The 25,252-nt window shown below is 38.6% G+C and overlaps 1 protein-coding gene across 1 annotated transcript in view; it reads right to left on the reverse strand.

Moving 5' to 3' along the window:
- Positions 1-8,278: 8,278 nt before the first annotated feature.
- The window catches only part of LOC143283534 (uncharacterized), a 28,006-nt gene continuing 11,032 nt past the window's right edge, over positions 8,279-25,252 (reverse strand). The window contains exons 9-13 of the mRNA XM_076589781.1: positions 23,968-24,291; positions 22,802-22,918; positions 20,015-20,247; positions 19,160-19,447; positions 8,279-18,887 (exon numbers count right to left, since the gene is read on the reverse strand). Coding sequence (XP_076445896.1) covers positions 18,204-18,887; positions 19,160-19,447; positions 20,015-20,247; positions 22,802-22,918; positions 23,968-24,291 — 1,646 coding nt within the window. The 3' untranslated portion in view covers positions 8,279-18,203. The remainder of the gene's footprint in view (positions 18,888-19,159; positions 19,448-20,014; positions 20,248-22,801; positions 22,919-23,967; positions 24,292-25,252) is intronic.

Consider the following 25,252-nt stretch of genomic DNA (forward strand, 5'->3'; position numbering starts at 1 on the left):
TCATTTTAATTCGTCCACCCTGTACTTGCCTTTTATGTTTTTTACACTGTGTCTTGGTGAATTATTTTAACTTGAAAGCTTGCTATTTTATGCTTTTTTCTTTTTTTTCTTTAATGTTTTATATATATATATATATATATATATATATATATATATATATATATATATATATATATATATATATATATATATATATATATATATATATATATATATATATTGTACAAAGAACAGAAACATGTAATGTGTATAAAGGATGTGAGAAAAACAATGGCATATGCATATTATCATGAGTATATCAACTTATCATTATTGTCTTTATTTTGATTTTTTGTCTAATCGTTCAAGCACACACACACACACACACACACACACACACACACACGGAGATTACAGGTCACAGGATAATTCATTCAGCAGGAGCAGTGGAAATCTCCAGTACACAACACAAAAGCAACAGTGTTGGCAGCAGGTCCTGTTCACACATACAGGGCAGAATCGAGTACAGGTACAACTTTTCCATTGCAAAACTCAGTACAAGAGGAAAGGACCACGAGTGGTCTTTAACAAACAAGCTTCTGGTATGGATACCATTTTATGTCAAATTCAGATCATTTTTACCCCAAGAAATGTTTACATTTTTCTGTTACATACCTATCGTTCAGGTCTTCCTGGAAAATGTTCAAAGTTTGGTTGTGTTTTATTCCATTCGCATTTATGAACAAGGTACTTTGCCAATATGATGATAACATCAAAGGTTTCATCTGTTTTTGTATGTTTGTCATTCCGAAATAGAACTAATTGTATATATTCTGAGGACAGTCTAGCACAGGTTGTACACCTGTTTCTTCTGAGTATCGCAAAATCATTCCAAAACTGTTGTGATACGTTACAGTTCCATAAATAATGGTGTATTGAATCTTTTTCCTCGTCACAGAAAGTGCACTTATGAGTACTAACAATGTTCATGTTTTTGTTAGAGTTTTGTTTGTTACCAAGATGTTGTGGTATATTCTGTCTCATACATTATTTCTTGAATGAAGATGTACCCCCTGAGTCATCTGTAAAATCATGCCAATGTGGTGTCTACTTTCACACTTATTGTCTGTAAAATCATGTCCAATGTGGTGTTTGCTTTCACACTTATTGTCTGTAAAATCATGTCAAATGTGTGTCTGCTTTCACACATATTGTCTGTAAAATCATGTCCAATGTGGTGTCTGCTTTCACACTTATTGTCTGTAAAATCATGTCCAATGTGTGTCTGCTTTCACACATATTGTCTGTAAAATCATGTCCAATGTGGTGCCTGCTTTCACACTTAATGTCTGTAAAATCATGTCAAATGTTGTGTCTGCTTTCACACTTATTGTCTGTAAAATCATGTCAAATGTGGTGTCTGCTTTCACACTTAATGTCTGTAAAATCATGCCAAATGTGGTGTCTGCTTTCACACATATTGTCTGTAAAATCATGCCCAATGTTGTGTCTGCTTTCACACTTATTGTCTGTAAAATGTCAAATGTGTGTCTGCTTTCACACATATTGTCTGTAAAATCATGTCCAATGTGGTGTCTGCTTTCACACTTAATGTCTGTAAAATCATGTCAAATGTGGTGTCTGCTTTCACACATATTGTCTGTAAAATCATGTCCAATGTGGTGTCTGCTTTCACACATATTGTCTGTAAAATCATGTCCAATGTGGTGTCTGCTTTCACACTTAATGTCTGTAAAATCATGTCCAATGTGGTGTCTGCTTTCACTCTTATTGTCTGTAAAATCATGTCCAATGTGGTGTCTGCTTTCACTCTTATTGTCTGTAAAATCATGTCAAATGTGGTGTCTGCTTTCACACTTATTGTCTGTAAAATCATGTCAAATGTGGTGTTTGCTTTCACTCTTATTGTCTGTAAAATCATGTCAAATGTGGTGTCTGCTTTCACTCTTATTGTCTGTAAAATCATGTCAAATGTGGTGCCTGCTTTCACTCTTATTGTCTGTAAAATCATGTCAAATGTGGCGTCTGCTTTCACACTTAAGGTCTGTAAAATCATGTCCAATGTGGTGTCTGCTTTCACACTTATAGCAGATGGTCTGTCTTCTTTTTTTTACCTGGTGGTGCCCATCTAAGGGCAGCATTTAGGATGTTTGATTTTATTCATCCTCAAGACATGGTTGTACATAGAGTTGTTTTAAACATGTTTTCTGCCATTCCAGAATCTTTGAAGTTAGCTGGGCGATAACCCCTGTGGGATGCCGGGAGTCTTTCAGTATAAATAGCATCACCGTCTTCTGGAAATTGTGTGCTAGAAAGTTTGTCTTTTCTATTTCTCTCTTTATTCCTGTCTTTCTTTTCTTCCTTCACTGTTGTCCCCCTTTTTCTGCCTTCCCAGTCCATTCCCTTTTCTTTTTTCAAGCAAGCCTTGACACTTTTTTTTCTCTTTTCCGCGGTATATAATGTAATATCTGTGTTGTTTTGCTCTGGCAACTATATAGTGAAATTGTAAACACTGGGATGGGCACTAGCTGATGATGATGATGATGATTTGGATATTAGCTGTCCATTCTGAAGTGTTATTTGCCCATATAGCCTTTTTTGTGTATTTTCAGTTGGCTTTGAATTATTTAAAAAAAAATCTTTTTCAAATGAATTTTTGTAATCTGGAGATGATAAATAAAGTGGAAGGACTGACATCCTCAGCATGACCTAGTCTTATTTGCCCTAAGGAGCTAAATGTGGAGAGATGGCCCAGAGGTAACACGTTTGCCTAGGAAGCGAGAGAATCTGAGCGTGCTGGTTCGAATCACGGCTCAGCCGCCGATATTTTCTCCCCCTCCACTAGACCTTGAGTGGTGGTCTGGACGCTAGTCATTCGGATGAGAGACGATAAACCGAGGTCCCGTGTGCAGCATGCACTTAGCGCACGCAGAAGAATCCATGGCAACAAAAGGGTTGTTCCTGGCAAAATTCTGTAGAAAAAATCCACTTTGATAGGAAAAACAAATAAAACTGCATGCAGGAAAAAATACAAAAAGAAAAAAAGGGGAGAGCAGCCCGAATATCACACAGAAAAATCTGTTGTGATAAAAAGAAATACAAATACAAATAAATGGTTAAGATAATGTGTCATGAACTGTGTTTTATGAGTTTGTCTTGGTGGTGTTGTTGTTGTTGTTGTTTTTTTGGGGGGGGGGGGGGGGGGGTTGGGGGGGGGGGGGGGGGGGGGGGGGGGGGGTTGGTATGTATTTCTAATTTTTAATTTCTTTATAGATGTGATAGTTTTGTGTTGACACAGTTGAGCATTTGACGGTCCCGATATGGTCCTTTGCGGTCGGCTGGACTATAAGCAACAATAAACAATACACAAGCTGGGCAACAGACAACTTGGATCTCTTTGTTGCTTCCCATGTTCACTAAATGCTACAGATGATGAAATACATATTATTATGTTTTTCAGCCCTGCTCTTAATGATCTGTTGCATGAGCATATTCCTGTAAAATTTCGCTCAAACCCCAAGTTTGTTTTGTTTGACATTGATTGCAACTCACAACAAAACCACACGGAAGTGTGTATATACTTGTATAAAAACTCTTAAGAGGTGAGATCATATTCTTAGTTAAGAAGTGTGGGACTACTATTTATCAGATTATTTTTTGATATGGATGAGATGTGTCAGTATATTGTACCTTGAAATTATGTATGGTGTTCTTATGTGTGCATATATGAGGTATATGTAAGTGTGTGGATGTATATATATATATATATATATATATATATATATACATGAGTGTGTGTATTCATATATATATCAACATGTGCATGATGTCATTATTAATATTGTATCTTTGTATCCCCCTTCAGGAGGGGCCTTAGCCTGAACTGAATACATTTCGTTTCTTTTTGTTCTGTTCTCTTGTTCACTCTCATCTTTTTGTATTCTTCTTCTTCCTTTTTTCTTTCTTATTTCACTTGCCTCATTTTTCATTCTCTTCTCATTCGTTCTCAACACCACCTGAACCAGTCTGTTCTGTTGTTTCTTCACTGATTCTAGAATTGATTCTCTTGATTCTAGAATTTTGCCCTTGGAAAATCGAAACATCTTCGCTGCTGTTCACAGTCTGTCCTGATCACAAGGTGGCGTTGTCATTCAGTCTGCCTTTAGTCGGTACCTATAAAAGAGTCAGGTATATATTTGGAAATATCCACCAAAGTGGAAGAATGGAAGAAAAGAATGGTTCAGCTTGCGCACTGTCTTCATTGTGTTTTGTTTTATTCTGTTTCCAACCCTTTATTTGTGTGCAAGGTGTGCAACAATTTATTGCATCCATTATACCTCTTTTGTGATAAAACACTTGATTCCCATATTTTGTAATTTTACATAAACATGATGATTTTTGTTGTAGACCTCTCTTTTTCCTTTTTTTCTCTTTTGGTGGTTGTTGCTTTTCAGATTTAAAATGATTTTGAATGGGATAAGAGAAACCAAGGGTTGTGACATCTTTAGTAATTTTATTTTTATGTTTCTGGCATGTAAAATGCTGGTGTTTCTTATTTTTTACCAGTTGTAGAAGTAGAAAATTCAGTTTTGGTCCTGGACAAAACTTTGATGCTTTGCACTGAGGCTTTTTTCTGCAATATTTTTGATAATATTTGATAAAATGAACATTTTCTTTAAAGTGTGGAGTTAGTAGACTACTGCTGACCATAATTATAGTGCACATGTGAATCAGTATTCTGACTAACCAGAGGTCTGCTTTTTTTTGGACCAATACTACTTAATTAAACATATTTTTCTTTTGCAAAAATCAGTGTTTCGGAATGGTAACATGTATCAGTTGTTGAGAGAGTGTGTGTAATTACACATGTTTGTTAGTGTGTGTGTGTCTAAGAAAGAGAGAGAGTCAACATGTGCACATGTATGGAGGAATCCTTGATGTGATTGTGTGCATTTGTGTGTGTGTGTGTGTGTGTGTGTGTGTGCGCATACTTGACTAGTGATTGCTTCTGTAATTTCCAAATCAAAGAAACAACTTGACACATACTGAAAAGTAAAACAAACACAAACAAACAAAGAAAAGGCCTGCATGACACTCCATGATCTCAGCATGTGTGACAGGATGAAATGCTTTGTGTTCAGAATTACAGGCTTTCAAGTTAAAATCATTCACCAAGTCAGCTGTGAAAAGTGGCTAGTACGGGTGGATGGTGCTTTTGTGTGTGTGTGTGTGTGTGTGTAAGCGTGTGTAAGTGTGTGTGTGTGTGTGTGTGTGTGTGTGTGAACCAGAATAATCATGATTGTAATGAAAACTTGAGATTTTTATTCCACTTTTTTTCTTTTTTTTTTGCAAAAGTACACAAAAAGCAATGCAAGAAACATAAGAATGTATATAAACAAAAACACTGAAACTAAAGTTTTACATATACAAAGCCCATCCATCTACATACATCAACAGTGCAGTGGATTCACAAGAATGCACCACTACGTCAACATGAACACACTCACAAGCACACATGCACCATCCCCCCATGACCCAATTTTCAGTAAACAATAATTCACCCACTTCATTTATTCTCTGCATTCATTATGGGTCCAATAAACCCCTTTTTCTTCTTTTGGCTGATTACTCTTCCACTCACATATATATATATACATGTACATGAATGCACATATACAATATGTACATGCATGTACACATATGTACACATGTATGTGCATGTATAATAATGAGCATACACATGAATAAACACACACTCATGTTTTTCAGGGATTTTGATAGGAATCCAATTTATGTAGAAACTAGTCTATGTCATCTGTTGTTCATGGATATGTTCTTCAGTGTTATCTGTATATTGTTATAATCCATATATTTATTATGAAGAGGAAGGTGGCACAATGGCTAAGATGCTCATCTGCCAATACAGTGTCCGTTACGGTCTGTGTTCAATTCCCGCTCCCACCCTTTCTCCCAAAGTTGGAAAAATCAATCAGAGCATCCAGTCATTCAGATGAGATGATAAACTGTGCAGCACACATTTGGGACTCTGAAGAAGAAACCATGGCAACAAAAGAGTTGTCTTCTGGCAAAAATCTGTAGAAGTCCACTCTGATAGGTACACACACACACACACACACACATGCACTGAATCCCAAAGCACGTTGTGTTATGCTGTTGGTCAGGCATACGCCCAGCAGATGTGGTGTAGCATATATGGATTTGTCTGAATGCAATGATGCCTCCTTGAGAAACTGAAACTGAAACTGTAGATGGTAGTCCTTTCAAAAAGGATGGCAGTGTTGGTTTTACTTTATCTTTGATTTGCATACATAAAATCTGGCAACCAGTAAACTGAAGTCAAATATGTCAGTTTCATTTTTTTGTTTTCACCAAATAAAATATTAGTGTCAGTCACATACAGTTGACACATTTTTGTTTTTATCAAGTTATGAAGTGTTGTCCAAAATCTCTGCATGTATCTACATTGCCATACAGAGTGAACAACTGTGTGGTTTGAGACATTACAAAAACCACACCAATCATCTTTTAATACTTCCATGACTTTTACCAGTATTCTGAAGCAAGTCCTACAGTGGAACCAGTTAAGTTTCATTTCTTTTATGCAACTGTTTCGCTTGCAGACTGTTCCCCAAAGATCCACCACATTTCAGATTTTTCTCCCAAGACAAATGAAACAGTTAAATATTTCTAGGTGTTACAGAAAAATATCAATATATACCGTATCTCTCTCTCTCTCTCTCTCTATATATATATATATAAGTGCCTTGCCTTTGATCATGTCAAGACTGGTCTCCAGCTTCCACACACAATCATCATGCTGTTGCTTTATTATGTAATTTCATGTCTTTTCGGTGTTATCGGTGGCATTCCAGTGCTGTTCAGATGGGCACTCCATAATTATCCCCTGTCGCATTCCAGTTGTATTTCAATGGATACCCAAATAGTATTCTGATGGGCATTCAATGTCCCCAGAAGTGTTCCAGTAAAATTCCATGTCCCCAATCATATTACAGTAGTATTTTGATGATAATTCCACGTCTCCAGTGGCACTCCAATGGTATTCAAATGGACATTTTATTTCCCTTTTGAGTTCCTGTGGTATTCTGTTGGGTATCTGCTGATTGTGGTTTCCCTCTGATTTCAATTTGAGAGCGAAAGTGCTCAAGTTTTACAATCATCATTTAAGTTTACACACACACACACAGCATCATCCACCTGTACATGCCAGTTTGTGTACTGTTGTCTTGGTGAATGATTTAAACTTCAAAGCTTGCAGTTCTGGACACAGCATGTCAGCCTGTTGCACATAATTATTGAGATCATCGGATGTCATGCAAACAGTTGTCTTTTTCAATGTAAGTGTCAAGCAGTCTCTTTTGAAATCTAGGAAGCCGTAACTCTGCAAGAATACACACACACACACACACATAAATATATGTATCTGTATACATGTATATAGATATGTGCAGATGTTGGCACACGCGCACACACACATACGCACTCGCATACATGTATATGTGCATTTACACACACTCTCTTGACAACTGATGTGCATTACCACTCAAAAAACTTTGACCAAAATATGTTTATTGTGCAGTACAGGTCCCACCAAAAAAACAAAACAAAGCAAAAAAACAAACAATGTTTGGTTACTCAGTCAAAAGAATTCTGTTGATTTGCATATGTACCATAATTATAGTTAACAGTAGTTTAGTAACTCAGAGCTGTAAAGAGACCATTCACATCATCATTAATATTGTAGAAAAAAAGTCTTAAGTACTAAAACACCAATGTTTTCTCCAAGACCAAAATCATTTTTAAAAGTAAAAGAAACTTCCTGTTGTGCCAAAAACATGTATAAAAAATTAACATGAGAAAAGAAAAAAAGTCTAAACCCTTCCTTTCTCTCATCTCATCCAAAATCACTATCTGAAAATAAATACATAACACAGAATAAAAAAAAAAAGATGATGCACCAGTTGGACTATTCATTTTCCCCAATCTTTAACTTTATTGATATTTCCATATATATATATATATGTATATATATATATATATATATATATATATATATATACACCTTATTTTATAGGTATCTACTACAGGCACTTTGTGATAAGGATAGGCTGGAAACCAGCAGTGAATGTTTCAATTTTCAAAGGGCAAAATTCTAGAATCAAGAGACACAACTTTCAATGATGAAACAACAGAACAAACTGGTTCAGATGTGCTTCCTTTGTGCTTTTTTGTGTGTGTGTTTTTGGTTCGCTTGCTTATTTATTTACTTATCTATTTACCTGACTGATTGTTAAAAAAATAAAATTTAAAAAAAAAAAGGAAAAAGAAAAAAGATGTGAATCACAAAATAGGATGGGTGTCTGGAGAGAGGAGGGAGGATTTGTGTGTGGAGGGGTAGGGGTGGGGGTGAGAGGGGTAGAAGGGGGGGGGGAGGGGAAATAAGCAGTGGAAGGAAGAAAATCAATACTGAAAGGGAGGGAAGGCAGAAGAGAAGAATGAAGAAAGAAACACGGGAAATAAGAAAGAATAAGAAATGTGGGGAAGTAGAATTTAGAAGTGAGAGTGAAAATGGGAAGAGAAGAAAGAGACAGACAGAGACAAAAAGATCCAATTTGTCTATGGCCCAGCCGACTTCAAAGAGTTTGGATGGGCTGAAAACATGTTTAAAGCAAACCTGCTTTCAAAAAAATCAGCCATAGCACCGAGTTCAAACTAAGCCAAAAAACAACAACAAAACCAACAAAAAAAACAACAACAAAAATACAATAGCATTCAAATGATCTCAGATTAGTTTATGATTAAATCACATGAAATATATGAATTAGGGGTACCTTAAGATGCCCTATTGCATGGAATGTCTTCATTCTTTAGATGGTGACTGTTGGAAAGAAAGATGTGGATGACACGAGACCTTAACAGTCTCCCATTTTAACTTAAGACTGGTTTATAGAATGTATGCCACCCCCCACCCCACTTCCCTTGCCATACAAGCAGTTTTGGTGGTATAACTGACCATCACCAGTTGATTATCATCTTCCTTGCCCTGCATGTCAACAGAGCCAGAGATCAGGGCCAAGACAATGTCAACATGACCAGAGATCACGACCAAGATAATGTCAACATGACCAGAGATCACAGCCAAGACAATGTCAACATGGCCAGAGATCACGGCCAAGACAATGTCAACATGACCAGAGATCACAGCCAAGACAATGTCAACATGGCCAGAGATCACGGCCAAGACAATGTCAACATGGTCAGAGATCAAGACCAAGACAATGTCATCACGGCCTGAGGTCAAGGCCAAGACAATGTCAACAGGGCCAGAGATCAAGGCCAAGACAATACCATAACCATTGGTTTTCACAGTACTGCATATTGTAGCACCTGCTAGTTTGAATGTCAGGACTTTCTGGTTCAAATTCAGGTTGTGTGTTTGAACCAAAGGTGTACTAAAAAAAAAAAAAAAAAAAAAAAAAAAAAAAAAAAAGGGCATTCTCACTGCCCATCTTAAGATGAGTTCTGATGGTGTCATTTTTGTGTCAGAAAGGCCCCTTCCCCAAATCAGTTTCAACGAGGTGTATAAGTATGTGGACTGATCAATATACACCACTGCTGCTGAAAAAACAGAACAAAACCATGTCCTGAAAAAAACACCCCCGTCTGCCATATCACCTGAGGAGGATGTCAATATTAAACTTGAATGTGACCAAAAGTAGTGTGCGGTCAACTGAATTATAGCAGCATCAGCTGTCCACAGAGAGAGAGAGAGAGAGAGAGAGATAAGGAGAGAGGGGAGTGTGGGGGGAGGGGATGGAAATGAAAATACAGTAGCTCAGAAAGCCTGCTTATGATATTTTGCAGATTTTAAACATTTTTTTTAATTTTGTAGGAGCGTTCAATTATCTAACTTCAAAAAAGAGAAATAAAACACAGCTTGTATGAAAAAAATAAAAATAAATGAATCAATTTTGATATTGATCAAACAATAATTATTATTATTTTGCATTACATACAAGAATCTATAGGGAATAGCTATCACAGGAGAGAAATTCCCATTCTAATCAATGAATGCAAAATAAACTTACTTCTGTGGACATCTCTGGACGAGCAATGGTTGTGAAATATATAATTCCAAGTTTCATCATCTCTACATATGTACAAACAATTATTTTGATTTCTTTCTTTTTCTGATTTCAGAACTTTATATTCACCACTCTCATGAATCACAAACTCATGTGACAGAACCATTGTAAATCTGGACCATAACAGCATAAGAACTGTTGGGTAGTTTTGGGAAAAAAAACAAACCCAAAACCAACATGTCACAGGCATCAGTGGCATCAAAGTATACACACTACACTCCAATCAGATGGATGTTCTTCAACAGTCTACATGCATCACACTACAGTTGGATGGGTTTTCTTAAGCAGTCTAACGGATTTCTTAAATTTATTTTCCAAACTTCACATAGAAGAGAGGTACAAAATGTAAAACCATACTGTCAATTCTTCAATGATCATTAAAATACATATATAATTCACGTATAGAAAAGACGCTCAGTTTGGTAAAGGTGAGTTGACCACCTCTGCATATTGCAACAGCACACATAGTTTTAAAAGAGTCAACAGTTTTAGTTATGCAGATGTAGCATATTCCCAATAAAACATGATATTGAAGCAAACATGCGCACAGCAGAAAGAATGGCAAGATTATGTTCAGTGACAAAAACACGTACTTCCAACAAAGGCAGGCTATGTGATCTGTTTTGTAACCTTAGGATATATATATATCTTCTTCATTTTCATACATGGCACAAGTCATGGAAAGACAAGTGAGAACACTGAACCCTGTTATTAGTAACATGAGATGGTAAAGACTGGTTTTAAATACACCCACCCACTTGCTATACATATCAATAACAATCAATTGTGCTTTAACTGTTAATGGTATCAGCTAATCATTAACCATTGCTCGTTGCCCGTGAAAACTGGGCTCGCTGTATCTTGCTTGCAGTACAGTACAAAATGTCACAGAGAGAACTTGTGTTCAGCCGATATGTCCAGCTATTGTGCATTGTGACCTTTGCTCTGCTTTTAACAATCACACATAAACTGAGTGATGGTCATTTATTTTAAATACTACTACTACTACTAGTAATAATAGTAATGAGAATGGAATTTTATACAGTGCCTTCAAATGCTCAAGGCAGTTTAGAATATGAATAGCTGCAAAAACTAACACCAAAGAAACAATAACATGGTATGGTGTATAATGCAAAGAGATAATAAGTAATAACATATCACACACAAACACACACACATATGCAAGCATATCACACACAAACACACACACATATGCAAAGTGCATGCATGCATGCACACACACACACACACATATGCACACAAACACCCACACACATACACACAAATGACCGCTCTCACACTCCCTCTCTCTGTATTCATGCTCACACATCATAATCAAATAATCAATCTGGAAGGAAAGAGCATGTTCACAGATGGTAGGGAGGGGATAGGCCTTAATCACAGTAATGGGTAAAAGTCTCACACACTCAACACACACACAGGCGACTGCACTCATGCTCCCTCTCTCATGCACGCATATCAAAATCAAGTAATCAATCTGGATTGAAACAGCACATCCTTAATTGGTAGGGAGGGAATAGGCATAAATCATGGTAAATGCAATGCACTATAAGTGTACTTAACTAAACACACAAACTAAACATTTTGAAAAACCTAACTTATCACTGGATAAACATAGCAAAAATAATATTCTACAAAAGAGTATGTCAGTCTGAATCAAAAGTAATGATATCAGGTAAATAACCCTGTAAGCATCTTGGCCTTAAAAGGTAAAAGTGACACTGCCAGTAACTACCCATACTATTAGTGCTATACAAAAACAAATAACCAAAACTGTATTGATAACAACTGACAGAGGATAAGAAAAGTAATGAAAGATGGGAGAAATGATTTGACACCAGACTGTCATTTATTTCCTGAACTTCTGCTGATACTTCTCCATCAACCATCACCGATATTGCATGGTGATGTGCCTTGGCCTGGGTAGAAATCCAAACCAAAACTCTTCATATGCTCTAAAAATCCAGTATGAAGATTAATGATAAAGACAAAAAACTTCTTATCACCCCAATCTAAGTCTGACAGCCTAAGCAGCAATACATTGCTCAATTGTGTCCAGTTGCATATTTTCAGTGTTGAGTAGAAGCGCTATCATTGATGTATCATTTCTGAGCAAGAATTCCAAACCATCACATGTATTGGTCAAATGCTGTTGGACACGGATGCATAAATATGAAAGTATATGAGTTAAAAAGAAACAAAAACTGCATGCCACTGGTTAAAAATATAACACGCTATATAGTAACAAAGAGTGTGAATGGACAGAGAAGGAAACAGGTACAAAGTTTTACACATGTGTATACACCCATACATGTGTACACCAGCACACAGCACTCATTACAGTGATAAAAGAAAGCGGGAAAGAACAAGACACACAGGCAACACAGGTTTTATTCAACCATTTTTATCTTTAATTAAACGAGAAAATACGGGAGTTGAAAACAAAAATGATCAAGTATAAAAGGTGCCAAGCACTTCAAAATCCGCATTAAAAAACCCCAACTAATCCATCGTATGTAGACAATTATTTTATTGCCAAATATGTATCCATAAAAATCTTGCCTGCTGTAAAAAAAAAGAAGAAAAAAATAGTACAATATAATGGTATAAAAAATATATTGCTGATTTGAAAAAATCATAAAATCATCCAGATAGTAAGGAAATAAAAGCTATGACAACAATAATTTCTATCACACACACACACATACACACACACTGATAAATATCAATATAAAGAGATACAACAGTGTTGATCTACTTTTGCAGGTATTGTGCGAAATGGTCTGGGTTATGCAACAATTCACAGCAAATCCCTACAATTAAAAATGTAACAAGATAAGTGAGTCAAAGAAACAGCAGTATAAGAATAACAAAATGGTTGTTTCATCATAAATAACTGCCCTGACAGCAACTTAATGGGGATTTTTCTTTAAGAAAAAAAACACCCAAACAATTAAAGCCCAGACAACAATGATGACAACAGACTTGTCATGATATGCAGTTTTGTGGTGAAAGTTATGCATACTATCCCAGATAAAATGAAACAGTTTAGTCACACAGTCATCCTCTACTACAGAACTGAAAGTTCTCTCCCTTGTCCCTCTCCACTTCTTGGTATCTTTCCTCTTCTGCCTCTCTCATTCCCACTCTTCTTATCCTTTGACACCCATTTTCTGCCTCCTTACTGCATAGCTGTACCATAAAACTAAATTATCAAACCTTTGATGAATTTGTTTCATTTTGTATTTCTAATTTGTTGCATACACTGATACAGGTTTGTTTAAAACATTAAAATGAATAAATAAACGTATTACAAATAATCAAATTTTAAACAAAATAAATAAGAATGAATTATGCATCTTGGTTCCTCATTTTTATTCATTGTATTCAAAATTCGATTATTCATAATATATTCATTTATTCATTCATTTTAATGTTATTCACAAACCCAGTGTAGGCACTCAAGGTCTTATCAGTAAGTTAGGTTCACACAAAAGATCAGGTATCTGCTTGCTTCTTTTTATTCTTTTTCATTTTTTAAAAATTCATTTTAATACTTTTTTAAAATTCTAAAACTGAAGTGGTGTTGCATATACCAATTGCTCCACACACTCTGATACCACTTCAAAACTGAAACTGTTTCTAAAAGTCTCCTGTCTTGAGATGACACCCCCACCCCTCCTTCCCTCTCTCCACCTGCATAATTCAGAGTGAAATAGATGACAGCCTAGTTTACTTTAATTTCATAATAATAGTGATGGCTGACATAATCATGATACACCACCTTGCCAGGTAGCAAAGAAATGATAATTTGCTTTTACTGCCTTCCCCCCTCAAACAAAACAAAACAAACAAAAAAACAAACAAAAAAAAAAAAAAAAACCCCAAAAAACAACAACAACAAAAAATCTGTGGAGAGTAAATCCCAATATCCCCTGTTTTATTAAGAATTTTTTTTAATTATTAGTATTTTTTTTAAATTTCCGACACACAGGCATGCAGACAAAAATCTACAACATGGAAAGTTTCTGGTACATTTTCTTTTGGAAGAGCTCAGCCAGCTTTTGTGGTCTACCACCAAACCATCAAGTAGACTGACAAAAAAACAACAACCCCAAAAACAAAAAAACCACACAAACCAAAAAACAACAACAAACAACAACCATAAATTATAAAATACATAGTAAACATTTTGATTTAGTATTGTCATTATCAACATCATTATAAATACAAATTTATCACAAGACTAATCCTCTGCGAAAGAAAGGGGACCACAGAGAGAGAGAGAGAAGAGAGAGAGAGAGAGAGAGAGAGAGGGAGGGAGGAAGAGGTGGTGAGAACAGACAGAAAGAGAGGTGGAAAACAGTCATTTCATTTAATCAGATGTGCCTTTTATCACAGAGAGAGGGAGGGGGGGGGGGAGAGGTGGTGAGAACAGACAGAAATAGAGGGGGAAAACAGTCATTTCATTCAATCTGATGTGCCCTTTATCACAGAGAGAGAGAGAGAGAGAGAGAGAGAGAGAGGGAGGAAGAGGTGGTGAGAACACAGAAAGAGAGGGGGAAAACAGTCATTTCATTCAATCTGATGTGCCCTTTATCACAGAGAGAGAGAGAGAGAGAGAGACAGAGAGAGAGAGAGAGGGAGAGAAAAGTAGTGAGAACAGACAGAAAGAGAGGGGGAAAGTCATTTCATTCAATCAGATGTGCCCTTTCACATTATATGCCCTTCCTTCTAATTCTATCCCCTGCACACTAATGGACCCTCTCAAAATAATATTCACAACTGGCTTGGGAAAAAACCCATATATGCAATAGAAATCAAACCAACCTTACATAAGGAAAAAACAACAAACTGGGTAAACAGACATCAGCGTCAATTTGCCAAGAACTTATTCAATGATAGGCAAGCAACAGAGAGCAAAAACGTAACAAATCAGCAGATCTGGACCTTTTAAACACAATTCATCGTCAATAACTGCCACGTGAGCAAATTGCAGTTAACACCCCTCCATTCCTCCCCCAAATCCAACACACATACATATGTATCAAATCTTTGGTATGGAGAACATCAAGGAAGGACATGTACAGTCTTCATAAGACAAACACACAACACATAAAGGTCTCACAGTCCATAAAATAAGCTACGCACAATAAACAAAAACAACAGAGCAGAGGTAGCTGGAGTTGTGCAAACAACTCCAACAGGTAAAACAACAACAAAATAACAACATACCTTTTTTGAGCTGTCCTTTCTTTATGCATGTGACAAAACTGTGATAACCTCTTTTTTTTTTTAACAAGTGTGCAATGTCTGTAAGAGATCTTCTAAAGTGACATATATTTAAAAGAGCTCTATTTATTATTTTCCAATATTATGTATGTGTACTGTTTACCCAACAATATTTTATGACAAATACATTTTACCCCATAACTCCCCACCCACTTTTATCTTCTTTTAAAAAAAATCTTATTAAATACATCTCTTTACATTCTCTTTCTTCCTGTACAAGAACTTGAGAGAAGATGATTTCTCTCTGGAAGCTGTTTCAATTCAATGAGTGCAAGAACTTGAGAGAACAAATCAATGCCCTCTGGAAGCTGTTCTAATTCAATCTTTCCTCTCCTTCATTTGACATCCGTTTCTTCCAAACCAAACCATCTTTTTTCTCAATCACAGAACCTTTGCCCATGAATCTGATCATCAGCACTGCAGCCTCTTGTCTGTAACACCACGTCACATTTACTTGCTCTCATTACAGTTCTGAGTATCCCACGTAACTAAAGACAACACTTGCGTTCATTTTGTCTTAGGACAGTGTTCTGTACACACCATCATTATCAGTGCTCTTTTTCAGCTTAGTTCACACACACTTTTCTCTTCACTGCCGATTTCAGTAGCTGTATCATTTCCTGGCCTTAAGAAATTTATGGTTCAGACTGAATACTGGCATATCTTAGCAGCTATATCAACAATTACTGAAGAAATAAAAGGCATGCAATGTTTTTCCTCCCCTGAGTGTCCATGTATTTTTCATAATGATTTGACATTTTTGTTGGTTTTCTGACACAAATAATGACAAACTGGGACAGCTGGCAAGTCTGCTTTTCACATTCCCTCCTTGACTTAAGATGGAGTTGATGGCTGGCGTGAATGACCACAACACAGCCTGTAGGAGATGAACTTGTATGTTTGCTTTGTGCACAAGATTCTGGGATAAAGCTGGGATGCTGACTGTAGTACAGATCACCTTTTTTTGAAGGGTTCGTAAAAGACAAAATGAGACACGTCAAAATGGTACAGCTGCCATTGAAGAACAATGTACAGTACACAGTATAAGAATAAATCCAGTAACATTCTGCTCTTGCTTAGTTGCTAATCATTTTACATGGAAAGATTTATAATTCTTTTTCTTCCAATTCATACACAAATTTCCAATTTCTAGTGAAAAAAAAAAAATCATATTGGATCCTATCATAGACTCCCCAAGAATAAATGATTAAGTTAGTTAAATAAGAATAGATTAATTAATGCCAACTCAACAGTACCAGGTGGCTACAAAAACCAACTGCAGTCCTGCTTGCACCTGGACCAACCTGATCTGTTTAAATGCCGACAATATGACTGTATAGTTAAAGCAAAACCAAAAAATGATGGGAAAGTGTGCATTTACCAAATACTAAGATCTCTGAGATGTCAAGTTTCACCTGCACATGCAAAACCCATGCTACACTTGAGACTTGTCTGACCATGCACAACACAAAGTGTGTTCATCAACGGTAGTCCTCTGTGAATACAAAACATAATGCTGAACTTTTCACCAGAACTGAACATTCAACTTCTCCAATGTCAGCTTTCCCACAAGCACCACACAGGCTGCATTTCACTCACACAGAGTGAGAGTTCTATTGTTTATGCTTGCTGTCAGTAAGCCTGTCCACAAAGCGATCCACTTCACACACACAATCATGTGTCAACAAGTGAGCTGTGTTGTTTGTGCACGCCATCTCTAAACCTGTCCTGCAGGTGTTGTGTTCCACATCCTTCCATACACCTACCAGAACTTCACAGTGCAAGGTCACTTGATCTCTGCTGCCCAGTGTTGCAAGGGGTGGATGGACAGAGTCATGTGCTGTAAGAAAGTCCCACCACCCTAAGGGTGGACACCCACACTCAGATCGTGGCTGTTGGCAGACACCCACCCTCCTCACTCCTCTCCCAGTCTCTGCCCTCCGCTGAGAGAGGAAGAACATGTGTCTGCTGGTGTAACGATCAAACATCACCACAGTGTGGCCTGTAGGTGATGAGAGAGTAGGGTTGGGGTTTGGAGCACCTTAGATCACAGTGTACAGTGACCAAAAAAAGAAAAGCATTAGCAAAAACATGATGTCATATCTGTGCTGAAAACTGGGTGATTATGACACAGCCAGAGGGGACACCTACAGCCCCACAGGGCAGGTGCAATGGAGATAAAAGGGCAAAAACCACAGGCATCTAAACACTGTGTATCAGTGGGCAAAACCCCATTTACTCACACCTTTTTTGTTATAGTTTTTGCTTTTTGTTTTCCAGATTTTGTTTTGTTTTGCAATATTTTTTTTCTTTTTTTTCTTCTTCATTATAATCAATACTGAATTATTTCCACCCTGTAGAGCTGTAGTGCAATCCTGGATAGAAATTTTCAAGTCTGAGAACCTTATTTCATCTTTTATTAACATATGCTCCAGGGTCTGCAACTCGGTACTTGGAATGTAAAAGAATACAACAACATGCCATACACGAAAAAAAAAAACTGCAGCTGTAACAAACTTTGTGCATGCACAAGCCTGTACACTTTCTGTATGATCAGTCACCCTTTTATTCCCCCCTTTTAAAGGCCTTTATCTTTTACTCATTTATGTTTTGGTTTAAGAAAAACCAAAATGAATTGGGGATAAGAACAAAGATAGGGAAAGGGGGTAGGGGTGTGGAGACTGAAGAGGGCAGGAGGGGTGATCATTAAACACTCTGGGCAGATGACACACTGATGCAGTCATGGCCCTCATCATCCTGGGCCAGATTAACATGGCCTCTGTCCACCCGGCAAGCAAGGTTGTCATAGCCTCCATCCACCTGACCACCAAGGTTGTCATAGCCTCCATCCACCTGACCACCAAGGTTGTCATAGCCTCCACCCACCCGACCACCAAGGTTGTCATGGGCATCCTGTGGAGCCTCCATGGTGTTCAGCCGTTCTTCGTACTGCTGGTTCAGCCTGAGGAACCCTTCACTGATGGACTGGTCATCCACTTCCCAAGGTTTGTCATCATGAGGGTAGGGCACTGTGTAGGCAGTGAGGTCAGTACAAATGGAAGGAGCAAAGAAGTCGTCCTTTGTGAAGGCGTCAAGGTCCGCGCCCAGGTAGGCCTCACCGGTCAGACCTGCAGCGTTGAGGGAGGCAGAGGACAGCCGGCGCTTCAGCTCCCTGGAGTTTCTGGACTCTGTGAAGCCCGAGTCTTTCGACTCCTGCGTGATGAAGTCTGGTTTCAGCCTGGACAGCGGGAAGAGCTCAGTGGGCTGGCCAAACTTCTGCTCAAACCATCTGGGATTGAGCTGCTCGTACTGCTCAGCCTCTTTCACAGCACTCAGCCACTCCTGTCCACCTTCCAGCTCCTCTATGTTGCCCTGCAGTGGGAGGTTCACCTGCAAAGGAGACAGCCATGCTGTTTTATTTTTCATTCACAGTATTAGTCTCAATCACAGTGCACTAGAGTAATGAGCTTAAGACATTTCTACCATGTAAAAGAATGAAAATTCACGTTTCTTTTTATTTTCTCACCCATGTGGGTTGGGCCAAAGAAATAGTACCTCTCACAATCAGAAAGCATCATCTCTTTGAAATGGACCGCTGCACATGGCACGCTAAGACCTAAGGACGATGATCATCAGACAAAGACACCAGATGAAGATCCCACCTGCGACAGATCCATCCTGTTCTTGTCCAGGCCGTGGATGTGGTGCAGGAAGCTGGGCAGGTGGTTGGGCAGGTGGTAGTGGAAGGAGGGCAGGGGGGCGATGGGCAGGCGGCAGTTCGGGGAGGTGTGCTCAAAGTACACCATCATGACGTTGCGCACGTCCTCATTGTTGGCGATCTTCCCACAGATGTGCTGCATTCCGGGTGTGAACAGGTCCCCTTCAGGTCCCAGGGCAGCTTTGGTGTACCCGTTCCCTTTCCGGAAAGCCAGAAAGAGCTTCAGGCCCGCCTGTTCAACATAGTGCACTTTTAACCCTCTAGCATTCACATACGTGTTACTGAGAACATCTTCCAAGTATTAAAAAAAATTCCATACTTTTAAAAAGAAAACATGGTTCCACAAAAAAACAAAACAAACATGGTTCCACAAGTACACAAAACGCCACTGATTGCATAACGTTCATATTTGGCCAAAGCGTTCACAAGCTATGATTTGTTCTGCATCCTGAAATGTGTCAGGCTGCTATCCCTTCTATTGTCACCAAAGAAAGATATCACAGAGACGTGTTATGTAAATCCAACAGGAAATCAGTGTCACAAAGTCTATTTTTTCTGAGCTGCTTGGTAACTCTAGACCTCTGACTGAGTCTTTTTCGTTTTTTTGTCTTGCATTCTGTAGTGTCCTCTATTTGAGGATTTGAAACCCTGACCCTCAGACTCAAACTCTAGCGCACTATCCAACCACCTGTAACAACTCAAGACTGAAAATTTAAGCACACAATCTGCTCACCTATTACACCTGTCAACTATTCTATAAAAGCATCAACGGTGCTGTCAACAATGGTTTACCACTCACCTCAGAGCTCACGATGATGACATAATCGGCGCTGTCAATCTCCTTGGACAGCCAGCAGTAGCTGTTGCCGACCTTGCGGAGCTGCGGCATCTGCTGGGGGGCAAAGGTCACGTCGCACATGCAGTGCATCTGCAGGAAGCCTGCCAGTCTCTCCACAGCCTGGGTGAAAAACTGGTGGTCCTCTGCGGCAAGCAGCAGAACCTTCTTCCTGCTGAGCTGTGGCACCACCAGCTCTGTGTGGGGACACACATGTGACATGTCTTCACTTCTCAACTGGTACAGTGTTTCATGCAGACAAGGGGAAAACTCACATACGCTACTTCCACTTTTTACCTTCTGCTGCCTTCTGCACTAATCAAGAGATGGGTAAGGCCTTCCAAGACTCACGCGTTATGATAAAAAACTCCACCAAACAAAAATATATATACAAGAAGAAGAACTAAACTTAAATAGAACAAAAATCAAAGTGCTTTCAAATCCACCCTTCACATGCATGCATAACTTTGAAACAATGCAGGAAAGACAACATACCCACCCACTTAACCCAACACAGGAATTGTGGATTATCTTTTTTAAGCGCACCATAGAGCAGTTCATTCTGTGACAAGTCGTTTTCATCTGCACAGCTGTGACCCTGATATCTAATCTTGATATTTGCAAATATTTATGTTCTGGCTATAATCACAGTGCCAAATTTGATGAGAACTGGACGATAAAACCCAAGTTTTTTTTACACTTTCACTTTTTTTTTTCATTTTGATACAATCTGACCTTTTAACTTAGGCCCTTGACGATCACAGATGTTGCTGCTTTAACCAAATTATATAACCAGGCTTTTGTAAATAGTGTAACACCTTCACAGAATGTAAAACCAAAGCAGATTAATCACCATTTTAACTTTAAAATATCGTAAAATGACAACCATTGATCAGCGTGTTACATTTTAAGATAAGAAGTGCTGTAGTTTTGTGGGAAAAACAAAATCAGTACGGGTGTACCCCAACAATAAACCTTGGGTTACGAAAGAGTTGAAAGTACACTTGAATAAAAAACAAAAAAAAACAAAAACTGGCTTTTCTGCAGGGTAAACATGATGTATACAGGAAAATGGAAAAGGCCTTCAGGTGACAATCAGTTTTAGCAAAGACACAGTACAAAAGCCGAACTGAAGAGAAGTTTAGATCTGGAAACAGTAAAGAAGCTTAGGATGGTCTCAGAACAATGATGAGTCAGAATGCAAGTAGGCAGAATATTATGAAGTCAGACAATCCACTTGCTGCCGCTAACAAGCTCAACTAGTTTTATGGACGTTTTGACGTGAGGGATTTTAGTGATCAGTGTGAAATTTTATGCCAGTCTATGGAACCAGAATAGTTTGTAGTTACAAGGATGATGTTGTGGGGATCTTTTCTTGGCTGAACTTGCACAAATGTCCAGGCCCAGATGACTTAAACAGCCGAGTGTTAAAATCTTGTGTGGGTCAGTTTGGGGGGATCTTCAAATTCATCTTCCAATGCCTTTTGGATGGTCACTTTTTACCCAAATCATGGAAAACATCAACAATCATTCCCATACCTAAAAAAATCAAACCCCATTAATTTGAATGATTTTTGCCCCATTGCCTAAACACCAATAGCTGCAAAGTGTATGGGAAAATTAGTTCGCCAGCGTTTACTGAATGATGTGACAGGTCTTCTAGATCCTTTCCAGTTCGCTTACAAATCTAATAGGGGTGTTGAAGATGCATCCCTTACACTTCTGAATATGATTTCCAAGCACCTGCAAAATACAAAGGCTTACGTTAGGATTTTATTTATTGATTTTTTCAAGTGCTTTTAATACTATTGAACCTTTTGTACTTCTCCAGCGTTTGATAAACATGATTGTAAATGCAAATGTCACTTTATGGATTCATGATTTTTTAAAGGATAGACCACAGCGTGTCAGTGTTGATGGCTACCTGTCGGATGAGATTGTTCTCAACACAGGGGCTCCACAGGGGTGTGTCCTGTCTCCCACACTAACTGTCAAACTGTTTTTCATCACTTTTTAAGTTTGCAGATGATATGGCCCTGGTGTGACTTCTGCAAGACTTGGGCTCCTTAGTTACATATTTTACTCAAATTTCTGTTCTTAGTGCAATGCTGTTCCATCGCTCACTCCCAAATATTTCCCACCATGTTCATGTGAGTGTTTTGATTTAATGATGGAATGAATGTCTCCATTTAAAAAAATTAATTTCTCTTAAAACATTTCTCTACGACGAGCCTGAAGGCGAATTTCTGTACTCTGGTTCAGACAATAAAGTGATTGATTTATTGACTGATTGATTAAAAGAAATAAAAATGTAAAGTGACAGTAAAACGACTGTGAGAACATTTACTGCTTCCTGTGCCCTTCCTGGTAGTACACTGTCATCATAACTGGATTGCATGGGTAAAAACAACAACCTTAAAAGGAAATTTCCTACCTAAAATTACGTTTATCTAACATACTTACCATGACCTACTAGTCAGTGGACTAATACCCGCCCATGCGGGGAAAATGAAAGTAGCTACAGCCGACAATCTCCCGGAAGTAGGTAACCTCCCCTTTGCCACCCTGACTTAACAACTTTTTTTTCCTATCTGAAAGCCAAATATGCTGTCAACAGACAAAGTATTTCAAGAGAAAATGAAGTTGTCAAAGTTTACCACAGACACATACACAGATACATAAACACAGAAAGACCCACAGACAACAGTTATAACAGTTTGATGACAAACTGAGCCAACAAAAACACCTTACCTTTCTCATTGCCAGTGATGTCAATGATGTGGACAAAAGAGTTCACCATCTTGTCTGGCTTCCCTTTCAGATTGTTGTTGTCTGGATTCATATCTTGACCACCACCACCACAACCACCTGTTGAGAAACTTGCACGTGAATAAAAGCAGCCATAATTTTTCATCATCAATAATGAGGTGGGAAGGAGGAAGAAGAGAAGTGAGTGGGTGGGGGTGGGGTGTGTGTGCACATGTAATTGTGCATGTGTGTGTGCAAGTGAACATGCATGACTGACTAAACATCTGAATAGAGATATTTCCCTGACGTCAGTGAAAAGATGTAAAAGAACAAACCAACAGCATTGTGATTGTGTCTGGAAGCTGCTGACCAGTCTGACAAACCATGATGTGATCAATTACAAAACATAAAGAGAGACAGACAGAAACAGAGAGTGAACATGTGTGACTGCATTATGCATTGAGGTAGTTCCTAGAAATGATGTACAGTGTTCACAGAGTTATTATCCTCTTATGACCAAGAATGTCATGGTGCACATGGGTTTGCGAGATCATTCAAGGAAGTAAACAAACAAGCTTAGAAACCGCCTCTGATGCCGACTGTTAATTGCAACCTATGCCTTTCTTATTCTACTTAAGTAAGACATTAGTAACTTCATACTGATACATCTTTCTATCCATGCACAAAATTTCTACTCATAACACATACACACTTATTTCTGTTCTCCTCTATCATTTCTTCTGCTTTATTTCCATTTTGTTTAAGTGCATGTTGAAACAAAAACTGAACGAATAAAATCTTGAAAAATTGCAATACAATAAATTCTAACAACAAATCTTTAAACTGTTCTTAAAGCTTCTGAGAGAGAAAAATATTCTAATACTGGAAAGAGATATCAGGATGGCAGCTTTCTTTGCACTCTTCAGTATCAACATGGTCATCATGGCACTGACACAAGTTAAACACATAATCACAAACACATACACACACACAAAACACACACATGCACACTGCACATAGGAAGACAGAAACAGAAAGCAGAAACAACAGAAGAAAAGCAGCAACATCAACCCAGCAAAATGACAAGAACACCTATCATTTCCACCACTGAGAACAAAAATGAGCATAACCAAAAAATGCCACAGATTCAGACATATATTCACCATTACCTTTACAGAGCTTAGTGAGCCTCTTTTTCCTGTGGAGATAGACCAGCACCACAACAGCTACAATCACCGCCAGCACTGAGACACTGACAGCTGCTGCCACAATGCCAGCATTGTCTGTTTCCCCTGTTCCATGAGTGGAAGCCCCAACAGATGGTGTTGCCGTGCCAGCATTGTCTGTTTTCCCTGTGGAGTGCCCAACAGGTGGGGTTGCCACGCCAGTACTGTCTGTTTGCCCAGTGGAATGCTGGACAGGTGCTGTTGTTGCTGAGGTGATTTCTTGGACGTCAGTTGTGGGGGTAGGAGAAGAGACATCAGTGATGACACCTGGTGATCAAAGGGGAATGTGGGGAGGGAAAGAATGGGTTAAGTACAACTGTCATCATCAACCCCTTGTTCACGGCGGCACAAGGCAGCCCTTTTAGTTTTGGCGCGAAGCGGAGGGGAGAGGGATGAACAGCGAGCGAGCGCGAAACGTTGGAAAGGTGATAGCCTGGACAGACAGGCAGGCAGTATATGGGGCAGCGCTCTGGTGCACCACTAACTTCGCGCTATTCTCAGCGGAGCGCATGTTACACGGGCAGTGTGTACAGCTGTGAACAGCTTCGCTGCTGCTGATAAACTGTCAGAAACAGGGTTATGTGCTTTTAAAAAATAATACTCTATGTCAGAATGCAACAAGAAGGGCGCTATGGGTGTGAATGGATGTGTGATTTTCTGACAAATTTAACGATACCAAACATGAGTAGGTTTAATTTCCTACAGGCAGTGTACAAGCGGTCCAAAACTTAGCGAGCACACGAACATTCTGTTCGAACTGTGTTCAATTTCAACTCCGTGTTGTGTGTGTACATCGTTTTACTTGGAGATAAAACTTATATCATGATATACATGCATGTCTCCACGATACAACTGGAAGGAAAATATAGCCGATACATTACCTAGAGGTGGCAGACCGCCCCGGAATTAGTGTCAGTATTTAACGATCAGCTCCACTGAGAACTGCTGCCAGCCACTTAAGTTTCACACTTCTCTCAACATCACGGGAAGAGAGACGGACAGACAGACATATATGCAGGAACAGACATACTGAGAAACAGAGGAACGTGTACGGAGAGAGAAAGGGGAGAGGCACAGAGAGAGAGGGAGAGAGACAGACGCACAGAGAGAGAGAGAGAGAGAGAGAGACGCACACAGAGAGGGGGAGAGAGATTTTCGCCGACTAGATGTTTTGCGTGTCAGTATGTGTGCCTTTGCTTGCGACATGCATTTGGTCAGTCTAAAAGAT

Source organism: Babylonia areolata, chromosome 1, assembly GCF_041734735.1.
Source record: "Babylonia areolata isolate BAREFJ2019XMU chromosome 1, ASM4173473v1, whole genome shotgun sequence".
In the NCBI taxonomy this organism is placed as follows: Eukaryota; Metazoa; Mollusca; class Gastropoda; order Neogastropoda; family Buccinidae; genus Babylonia; species Babylonia areolata.